This window comes from Mustela putorius, unplaced genomic scaffold (assembly GCF_011764305.1).
Source record: "Mustela putorius furo isolate JIRA1106 unplaced genomic scaffold, ASM1176430v1.1 tig00000551_pilon_pilon_pilon, whole genome shotgun sequence".
In the NCBI taxonomy this organism is placed as follows: domain Eukaryota; kingdom Metazoa; phylum Chordata; class Mammalia; order Carnivora; family Mustelidae; genus Mustela; species Mustela putorius.
This window is the reverse complement of record NW_025421412.1, coordinates 503,822-514,531: the sequence shown is the minus strand read 5'-3', so window position 1 is coordinate 514,531 and position 10,710 is coordinate 503,822. Positions and strand designations below refer to the sequence as shown.

Below are 10,710 nucleotides of genomic sequence, written 5' to 3'. Positions count from 1 at the left end.
CAGCGGGAGATGCGACGTCCTGCATGGCCTTCGGCGTCCCCACATGCCCTGCACGACCACCCCCGGGACCCTGTGTGTCTCCCATGACCAACCCCCAGATCCAGTGCCCCCCTGCACCCACTCCCTGGGACCCCAACACTGCCATGAGCCCCCCACAGCGACCCCAACTCCCTTCTTTCGTGCTTTGCTCCGCTGTGGCGCGCCCGTCAGCGAAGGTGATCTGTCTTCCACTTGCAGTGAAATCCGCACATCTGGGACCGCGGAGGCCAACCCTGGGCACCTTCCCTGTTGTGTGGTTTGTCCTCCAGTGACTTTCCAGACCGTGCATCTGTCTCCAGGACCCGTTCCCCGCAAGTCTCCCAGAAGCCGCATTGCTGGCGGCAAATACGTCTTTGCTGATGCAGGGCCCGGCCCCTCATGCCTGTCGCCTTCCTGTCCTTGTGGTCGTCACCCAGCTGCCCTGGACGTCCCAGCAGGTCTGCCGTGGAGGGTGCGCCTGTGTGGCAGGACTCAGAGCCCCGCTGGCTGAGTCTGTGTCTACGTGATCTTCTTAACGTCAATATGGATTTGTCCAGTCCTCTGATTATCTTCAGACTGGAAGAGGGCTGATTTCCTCTTAATTGTCTTAGCAAGAGCTAAATTAAATGACATTTAAAAAAACCCTGATCCCAGGCCATTGCTATCTGCTGAGGTCAGCTTGCTGCGGGCCGCAGTGTCCCCTCGAGGTGGGCCAACCCGTGGTCAGTGGGCACCATGGCACAGGAGCTAAGTCACACCGGGCGGGGAGGAGGTCCAAGGAGTGGCTTGTAGGGTCCCTCCCCACAGTGACAGGTGAAGGGTTTGGAAGAATTCTAGATCTGCCCTTGGTCATGCACTTAGCCTCCTGGGGCCTCGGTTTCCCCATCTGTGCAAGGGATCAGCGTTGGGATTGCCTGAGGCCACCACAGTGTGGATGGGATGGGCTGTGTGGGCTACTGCTCCCCGCCAGGCGCCCGGGGGGCCCTCTGACCCCCTCGCTGGCTCCCCGGGCTGGGTCTGCCTCCCTGGCACAGCGTCCGAATGGTGGCCTGCTCGCAGGCGTCACCTTCACAGGGAGACCCATGTGGTGACCCCTCCTGCCGCCACTATGTCCCTATTTTGTCGGAGCCCCCGTACCGATGGGAGCGCCCGGCTGTGCCTGTTGTGCTGTGGCCGCAGGTGGGGCCGAGCTGTGTGTCCGTGTTCGCGGCAGGCACAGCGTTGGCCCCCGGAGAGTGGTGGCCTTCGTCACAAATGCTGCATCCACAGAGTTGGGGTTGGGGGTCAAGGTCAAGCTCAGGGTCCCAGTTCTGTAAGACACAGGTTTTCGACGACAGCAGTGGGTAGCCTGGGCTCGTGGGCGCGTCCTTGGGAAGGAAGGGCCGGGACCTAGTCCAAGTCCAAGTCCCTGCCTCGCCACTGACCGGCCACCCCATGGGGGCACAGTGCTGCTTCCCACGACACTCCCCTGATTCCCAGGGAGGCCAGGAGCTCTGCCTCAGGGGCCGGCTCTGACACCAACGGTCATGGCACCTATGGTCTTTGCAAGACCCTCTCCTTGCCGCCAAGCGAGGCAATGGGTCCTGGGACCCCGTTCTCTGGCCCCTCCCATCCTGACCGGGGGTTTTACTCAGTGCCAGCCTGACGGGGGTGAAGGCGAGTGGGTGGGGGGTGTGGCGGGGTGGTGAAGGCGAGCAGGGGAGGGGTGTGACGGGGTGAAGGCGAGCAGGGGAGGGGTGTGACAGGGCCTGCATTCCTTTGTCCAAGGGGAGTGGCCCTAACCCTAACCCCTCTGGACAGGGGCAGGGCAGCTGCGGCCGCCCGTGAGGGCAGGTGGGCCGGCCCCGCCGCGTCCATCCCTAACAAGGCACACCCCGCAGCCCCGCAGCCCCGCAGCCCCGGCCAGAGACCCCGCAGGAGTCCCCAGCTGGTCTCCCTCTAGGCCTTCCACTTCCTGCCCCTCCCCCAGTATCCGGACCTGCGGCGGCAGGGGGAGGGAGGGAGTGCAGGTGGGAAGGAGGCGGTCCGTACAGAGAAGGGGCGGGGCTCAGGGCCTCAGATCCTCCGATCCTGGGGGACCCCTGCCAGCCCAGACAGCCTCCGTGCCCTGGGCACCCGGCCGGCAGGCCCTCCCCCGGGATGCAGCCGCTGGCGCCTGGGCCCCTGGCCCTGCTGGACACGACAGGTGAGAGAGCCGCTGGCATCCTGGCTGTGCTGGGACAGGCCGCGGGCTGCAGTCCTGGGCGGGGGTCGAGGGCAGGGTCGAGGGACCTCCCTGTCACCCAGTCTGTTACCAGGGATCCTGCCCTCCGCCTCCCCTGCCCTAGCCCGGGCGTTGCTAGACCTTGGTTCAAGGGATGGTGGCGGCTGCCCTAGTTTGGCCGCAGCTCTGTTCCGACCCCCCACAGCCTTCTGCCCCACAAGTTCCTGGAACCCTGTTCTTTGGCCAGACCTGCCGCAGCCTGGAGGAGGCTCAGGGGCCAGGAGAGAGGGTGTGTTTTCCTCAGGGGGGTCCGGGCAGACTCTGAAAGGGGCAGCGAGACTTGCTTCCCAGTGGAGACCTGCAGGACAGGCCCTGTGCGCCTCCTAGGCTCCCTGCGGGGGGTGGGGGGGTGTCCCACTGGACGGGCCCGGCTGCCTGTGGCACCTTTGGGGCGTCTCTTATTAAAAGCCAGAGGGGTCGATGTTGTTTGATTGTTAAATAATGAATGACAAAAGAATCTGGCTTCTTGGTTGAAAGAAACAGACGCACCCCACCCTCCACGCTCGGTGCTCCGTGAGCCTGTTTTCTCCTCCAGACCCCGCTTACTCCCTGGGCGCTTCCTTACCAGCGTTGGTGACAATGAGGGCTGTCACTGCTTGTTACTATGTCATCACCCTGCAGTGACGGCTGGTTCGAAGAGCACTTCGTTTTCCCTCTGATGAGGAGTTCTACGAGGATTGGGCTCTTACCTAAAGCACAGACACTGGGGCAGCTGGCTGGCCTTCTGAGTCCTGTCCCTCGATGTTTCTGCGGTCAGCACGCTGCCCCTGTCCCCCATATCAGGAAACAGGAAGCAGGTGGCTGAGTCGCAGGGTTCTGCACGGGTCTCTTTCCCCAGGGGACATCACTTTGCCTCTGGGACCAGGTGTCCCCACGTGGCTTCTCTCCGGGAGGCCGAGGCCCTGTTTCAGGAAGACTGTGACCCGGGACGCTTCCCAGCTGCAGCCCCCGGTCTCCGGGACAGGATCTGCTCCGCCTGGATGCGGCCAGGCTTCCCCAGGAGCCGTGGCAGGGAGAGGGCTCGGGCAGGGGTAACGGGGAGATGCCGCTGGTGGCCTTCAGCGTCACCCCTCAAACGCCTCTCCCAGAGGGAGGAAAGCCGGCTAACAGCACCCGCTACCTGTCGCAATGTGCTCTCCACCCGCGATGAGCCTTTCCCGACCTCCCTGTGCCCCCAGCTCTCCCGTGCTCTCTCTGCCACTTGCAGCATTGAGGGCCGGGTAAAGCTGCTGGCTGTCACTGCCTCTCCTGTCCAGGGCAGGAAACTGAGGTCAGGGCCTCCAGGCCACACTCAGAAAGCTGCCTGTCGGTCTGAGCCGGGTGTGGGCTCCAGCAGCAAACAGGGCAGACAGATCCTGCTTCACGGGCCTCCCCTCTGGGCGGCTGGAGGCCACCCGGCCGGTCTGGGCAGCTGTCCGTGGGGTAGAAAGCAGACAGGAGGGATCTTGGTTGAGGTGGGATCCATCGCTCGTAGCAGCGCACATGCTGACAGTCTGGAGACGGGCAGGAGGACTCAGGGGCCGGACTGGGGGCTCTGCGGTCTTCCTCCAGTGCAGGACCATTTTGTCTCCAAAACCAGATCGTTTTTGCATGTCTTAGGGTAATTATAAAGATGTCCTACCTTCCTTCCTTGAGTTTCTTTCTCGTTCCCTTATTTTTATGTCATGTCCTGTGTTGAGAAACAGTGTGTACGGGCAGGAGTCTTCTTGCTACCTGTGTTGTGCGTGGGGTCAGGACACCGCCGCTGGCCGGCGCCGAGCTTCCCGCGCCCCGCGTGGGCCCCGCCGCTGTCCTTCCGGCCCCCGGCTCACCTGGGGACTGTCTGGGAGTGATGCCGGAGCGGCACCTCCTGGAGCCGCAGCCTCGGAGGGAAGGTCAGACCCGGGACAAAGCGGAGGACGTGGGAAGGCCCGGGGAGCCGTGCTTGGCTTCTGGCTCCGTGAGCGGCCACGGGAGCGTCCCTGCGGGCTCGGACCGGGACGTGCTGCCGGGCGGGTGTGCGAGGCGCTGCGAGGCCGCGGCAGGTGCGCCGCAGGGAGCGGACGCCGGACCGTCTGACGCCTTGGGCCTAACGTGTGCGATACACAAACTGAGGAAAAAGCACCCGGAAGTGTTTGAGGAGTAGGACGTGCGTGTGAGCTCACGGGCGACTCGCTTCTGCGCGTGTAAGGGTCCCCGTCGTGGGGGCCGCACCTGGGCTTGCCATTGAGCTTCGCGGAGCCACCAGAGGTGTACACAGTCACACCCAAAGCGTCGGGGGCGTCACGTGAGTGTGTGCAGCGGCCGGCCCGGAGTTGGGCTCAGATCCGCGGCCGCTCCCCCCCAAACACACACGATGTTGACGGAAGAACTGGGAATGAAACACCCGATTTTGTCTTTTCCTTTTTTATTAACATACAATGTAGCATTAGCCCCAGGGGCTCAGGTCTGTGAATCTCCAGGTTAACACACTTCACAGCACTCAGCATAGCACATGCCCTCCCCGATGTCCATAACCCCCCCCTCCCCGCCCCCCTCCTCCCTGCAACCCTCTGTTTGTTCTGTGAGATGCAGAGTCTCTTACAGTTTGTCTCCCTCCCGATCCCGTCTTGTTTCATTTTTCCCTCCCTTCCCCCCAACCCCCCACCTGCCTCTCCACTTCCTCATATCAGGGAGATCATATGATCATTGTCTTTCTCTGATAGACTCATTTCGCTAAGCATGATACCCTCTAGTTCCATCCACGTCATCGCAAACGGCGAGATTTCATTTCTTTTGATGGCTGCATAGTATTCCATTGTGTATATGAACCACGTCTTCTTGATCCATTCATCTGTGGATGGACATCTAGGTTCTCTCCATAGTTTGGCTATTGTGGACATTGCTGCTGTGAACATTCAGGTGCATGTGCCCCGTCGGATCACTGCGTTTGTTATCTTTAGGGTAAATACCCAGTAGTGCGATTGCTGGGTCATAGGGTAGCTCTATTATCAACTTTTTGAGGAACCTCCAGAGTGGCTGCACCAGCTTGCATTCCCACCAACAGTGCAGGAGGTTCCCCTTTCTCCGCATCCTCGCCAGCATCTGTCATTTCCTGACTGGTTAATTTTAGCCATTCTGACTGGTGTGAGGTGGCATCTCATTGTGGTTTGGATTTGTATTTCCCTGATGCCGAGTGATGTGGAGCACTTTTTCATGGGTTTGCTGGCCATCTGGATGTCTTCTATGCAGAAATGTCTGTTCATGTCCTCTGCCCATTTCTTGATTGGATTATTTGTTCTTTGGGTGTTGAGTTTGATAAGTTCTTTGTAGATTTTGGATACTAGCCCTTTATCCGATATGTCGTTTACAAATATCTTAGTTGTCTTTTGGTTTTATTGACTCTTTCTTTTGCTTGGATGATCTGTCCATTTCAGTGAGGGAGGTGTTAAAGTCCCCTACTATTACTGTATTATTGTCAATATGTTTCTTTGATTTTGTTATTAATTGGTTTATATAATTGGCTGCTCCCACGTTAGAGGCACAGATATTTGAAATTGTTAAATCTTCTTGTTGGACAGACCCTTTATGTATGATATAGTGTCCTTTATCATCTCTTTTTATAGCCTTTGGCTTAAAATCTAAATTATCTGAAATAAGGATTGCCACCCCAGCTTTCTTTTAATGTCCATTAGCCTGGCAAATTGTTTCCTACCCCCTCACTTTAAATCTGGAGGTGTCTTTGGGTTTAAAGTGAGTTTCTTGCAGTTGGCATATTGATTTTTTTTTTAATCCATTCTGACACCTTGTGTCCTTTGATTGGGGCATTTAGCCCATTCAAATTCAGGGTAACTATTGAGAGATGAATTTAGTGCCATTGTATTGCCTGTCAGGCGACTGTTACTGCATATTCTCTGTTCCTTTCTGGTCTACTAATTTTAGGCTCTCTCTTTGTTTAGAGGAGCCCTTTCAATATTTCCTATAGAGCTGGCTTGGTGTTTGCAAGTTCTCTCAATTTTTGTTTGTCCTAGAAGGTTTTTATCTCTCCTTCTCTATTTGGTGACAGTCCAGCTGGATATAGTATTCTTGGCTGCATGTTTTTCTCATTTAGTGCTCTGAGTACATCATGCCAGCTCTTTCTGGCCTGCCAGCTCCCTGTGGATAGGTATGCTGACAATCTAATATTCTTACCATTGTATGTTACAGACTCTTGTCCCGAGCTGCTTTCAGGATTTTTTCTTTGTCACTGAGACTTGTAAGTTTTACTATTAGATGATGGAGTGTGGACCTATTTTTATTGAGTTGAGCGGGATTCTCTGTGCATCCTAGATTTTGGTGCTTGTTCCCGTCACCAAATTAGGGAAATCCTCTGCTATAATTTGCTCCAATATACCTTCTGCCCCCCACCTCTTTCTTCTTCTTCTGGAATCCCAATTATTCTAATATTGTTTTGTCTTATGGTATCACTTATCTCTTGAATTCTCCCCTTGTGGTCTAATAGTTGTTTGTCTGTCTTTTGCTCAGCTTCTTAATTTTCTGTCATTTGGTCTTCTGTATCACCAATTCTCTCTTCTGCCTCATTCATCCTAGCAGTGAGAGCCTCCATTTTTATTGCATCTCATTAATAGCTTTTTAAATTACAACTTGGTTAGATTTTAGTTCTTTTATTTCTCCAGAAAGGGCTTCTCTAGTATCTTCTAAGCTTTTCTCGAGCCCAGCAAGCTCATTGAGAACCGTCATTCTGAACTCTGGTTCTGACATATTACTCATGTCCGTATTGATTAGGTCCCTAGACTTCGGTACTGCTACTTGTTCTTTTATTTATTATTTTTTGTGTGGTTTTTCTGCCTTATCATTTTATCCACATAAGAATAGATGGATGAGAGAACAAAATACTAAAAGCGAAGCAATGACCCCAGAAAAATATACACTAACCAGATCAGAAGAGACCAAAAACTGGGGGGTGAAAAAAACTGGGAAAAAAGAAAAATATATACATATATTAGACTGGTGAGTAGAACATAGCCAAACACTTGGTTTTGGGTATTTTGGTCTGTTAGAAGAAACTACCTCCCAAAATTTTAAAGAAAGAAAAACTTACATGTATGCAGAAGAAGAAGGGTAAACACGACAAAGGGATGGAATCTGACTGTAAAGATAAAAATTTAAAAAGATTCTAAAAAAGGAATTTATATATATGAAGTTGGTTGAAAAAGGAGTAAGAAGAGGGGTGTCTGGGTGGGTCAACTGTTAAGCCTCTGCCTTTGGCTCAGATCATAATCCCAGGGTCTTGGGATCGAGCCCTGCTTTGGGCTCCCAGCTCCACCAGAGGCCTGTTTCTCCCACTCACGCTCCCCTTGCTTGTGCTCCCTCTCTCGCTGTCTCTCTCTGTCCAATAAATAAGTAAAAATCTTCTTTAAAAATGAACAAAGAAAACAGAAAAAGAGGAAAGTATGTGATCAGGCTGGAGACTAGAACAGAGCCTTGTGCTACATTTAAAGTATATTTTGATCTATTAGAAGAAATTGTATCCCAAATTTTTAAAGAAAAAGAACCTATATGTATTCTAAAATAAGGTTAAATACAATGAAGGGATAGAATACGCCTATAACAATGGAAAGTTAAAAATATTTCTAAAGATAAAATAATTTGAAAGGTTAAAATAGGAAAGAGGAAAAGTTAAAAAATAGAGTAAGCAGGAATCAAATTTAAAAAATTAACTGTGCAATATAATGGATCATGGGAAAACCATGAATTCTCTGCATTGCTTTCCCCAGCTCTGGAGTTTGCAGTTCTCCTTGATTGGTGAGCTTGGCCGTGGCTGGATGTTCTTGCTGATCTTGGGGAGGGGCCCGTTGCTCTGATTCTCAAGTGTCTTTGCCTGAGGCGGAATTGCACCGCCCTTGCCAGGGGTCGGGCTAAGCCATCTGCTCGGGTTCGCTCTCGGAGTTTTTGTTCCCCGAACAATTTCTGTAGAATTTCATTCCGGGAATGGAAATGGTGGACTCCCTATCTCCAGCCAGGAGGAGGTGAGAGCCCGGGGCCCCCTCCTCTGTGCCCCTGCCGAGAGAAGCTGTCGGTCCCTCCCGTCTCCCTGGTCTCTGGCGGCGCTCTGTACTCCCCTGGTTTGTGACCGAGCGTCTCTGTCTCTGGCGCGCAGTCCCGTTTGGAGTCTCCAAACCCAGCACATTCCTGCCGCAGGCTCCTGAGCCACTCCCCCTGGGAGATCTGCCACCTGTGGGGTCCCTGCTTGAAGGGCAGTGGCCCGACTGTGCCTCGGGTCACAGTTTAAGGTGACCCTGACCTGAGAACTGACTCTTTGGCTCCCTCTCTGCAGCCGGCTTTCCTACTCTGATACCTGCGAGCTCTGCCTCACTCAGGCACCCCCGATCCTCTGGTGACCCTGTGGGACCTGAGACCATGCTGTCCCTGCGAGGGCTCCACCTCCCTCTTAGCCTCTGGAGTGACGTCCCTCCATGGAGCCGACTTCTAGAAGTTCAGATTTTGTGCTCCGCTGCTCCGCCGCTTGCCGGGAGCCGGCCCCTCCCCCACAGTCTATCTTCCCATCACGTTGGATTCACGTCTCCGCACGTCCTACCTTACAGAAGGTGGTCGATTTTCTGTTCCTAGAATCGCAGCTCTTCTTCTCTTCAATCTCCTGTTGAGTGTGTCGGTGTTCAGAATGGTCTGATAACTGTCCAGCTGATCGGCTGCGAGCTGATGTCGTCTCGGTCTCCTGCCCCCTGCCACCCTGTTTTTCTTTCAGCCTGATTTCATTTTGGAATCACAGGGAGATAGTTAAGCTTTGAAAAAGCGAAACCCCAACAGCGTGTCTGCACTTGGCGTGGATTCTCTCCTGGCCGGCTGCCTCGGCTGGGCAGCCCCCGCTGCTGCGCTGGCCGTGGGTGCCTGTGTGTGAACGGTGCCTGGAAGGGAGGCCTCCCCGCCTTCCCCGAGACACACCCCAGGGAAGAACGTTAGATGAATGAGAAACCCAGACGTCAAGACTCGAGGCAGAAGGTCTCCTTTATGGCTGCTTTCCAGAGTTCCATGACATCTAGAATGATGTTTGCCTACAGATCCTGGGACTCCCAAAGTGGCGGCTGTGGTCCGAGACCTTATTCTGCTTACGTGAGTTTGGAGGTAGACAGCCCAGGCCTGTCTTCCAGCTCCGCCATCCTGCAAGTGTGGCCTCCATTTGCAAGGTGCCCTCCGGGCCCAGAATGACCTCTGGGGCTTTATGGTCTTATTCGAGCAGCAGAAAGGCTGACAGGGAGAAAGGCCGAGGGACGGGCTCCTCCGAGAGATTTTCTGCAGGTCCTAATGAACACTCTTTGTTTCGCGGGATGATAAATGGTCAGGCATGACCTCTGCTGAGGGCTGCCAGGATGAAGGCTCTGGGGGACATACAGACCAGGGTGGGCATTGGTTTGGGGGTGAGCCCTGGGGGCACTATCTCTGAGGCAAGAGGGCAGAGCAGGGAGAGAATGTCCCCGCTCACCCTCATGGGGTCAGCACTGGGGGGTCCGATGTCGGGTGTTGAATCCTGAAGCAATCCCCCGCTGTGGGAACACGGAACTGCGAGTGAGGCTGCGTGGTGCCGACGCGTGTCCTTAGGAAAGACATCCAGGAGCCGGGTGGGGACCTCTCATGTGAGGTGCGTGGGGAGGGACGCCCTGATTTCCTGCCCTGGAAAGAGGCATCCGTGTCTGTGGGTGGGCTGGGGCCTTCCAGAGGCCACTTTGGTCACCTGAGGAGGGAGTGGCCTGGGCAGAAAGTGGGTCTGGGGGGACCCCGCTCTGAACCCAACCTGTTGCTGATGGTTCCTCATTTGTACTCCTTCTAGAAGGGTTTGCAAGGAGAAAAAAGGACGCCCTTTGGTCTGTGGGGTCTCTGCTCGTGGTCTCTGCCGCCATTCTGACCGTCGGCCTCGCCGCCACCACCAGGACGGAGAACGTGACCATGGGGGGCTACTACCCAGGGATCATCGTGAGTGCTGCTGCCCTTGGGGCCTGTTGGGAGGGCCACGGGGGGTTACAGTCTCTACTCCCGCTCATGGGGTTGGAGCGTAAGGCGGGGAAGCCACTGTGGGTGGTCGTGGTCAGCAGAATCTGCCCCCGGAGGCACCTGTATCCTCCCTGGGCCCTGTGGCTGTGCGGGCTGCTGGCGGCCAGCCCCAAGAGACACCGTCATCCTGCCTCATGTGGCCGGGGTGGCGTGAGCACGGGGGGCCCATGCGAGTGCAGGAGGGCAGGTGCACGGTCGGAGCTGGAGAGGGGGGAGGTGCTGGTGGTGGAGGATGCCCAAGCTGGTCATGGCCTGGGCGCTAGAGCAGGACAGACCCTGGCCTGGACTTAGCCCAGGACCTCCGGATTGAACCCACCCCAAAACAGCTGACTGCACCCCGTCTGGGAGAACAGACACGCGTCTTAGGGGAGGCCGGCCGAGGAGCCCCAGCTGTGGTTGTGCCG

The 10,710-nt window shown here is 55.4% G+C and overlaps 1 protein-coding gene across 6 annotated transcripts in view; it reads left to right on the top strand.

Moving 5' to 3' along the window:
* The first annotated feature begins 1,814 nt into the window (after nucleotides 1–1,814).
* The window catches only part of TMEM255B (transmembrane protein 255B), a 41,829-nt gene continuing 32,933 nt past the window's right edge, over nucleotides 1,815–10,710 (top strand). Inside the window, exons 1-2 of one of the 6 annotated variants that reach the window (XM_045081248.1) lie at nucleotides 1,815–2,203; nucleotides 10,086–10,228. In XM_045081248.1, the coding sequence (XP_044937183.1) occupies nucleotides 2,158–2,203; nucleotides 10,086–10,228 (189 nt within the window). In that variant the 5' untranslated portion in view covers nucleotides 1,815–2,157. The remainder of the gene's footprint in view (nucleotides 2,204–10,085; nucleotides 10,229–10,710) is intronic. The other 5 variants (XM_045081247.1, XM_013053016.2, XM_045081251.1 and 2 more) reach the window with 5 other exon arrangements.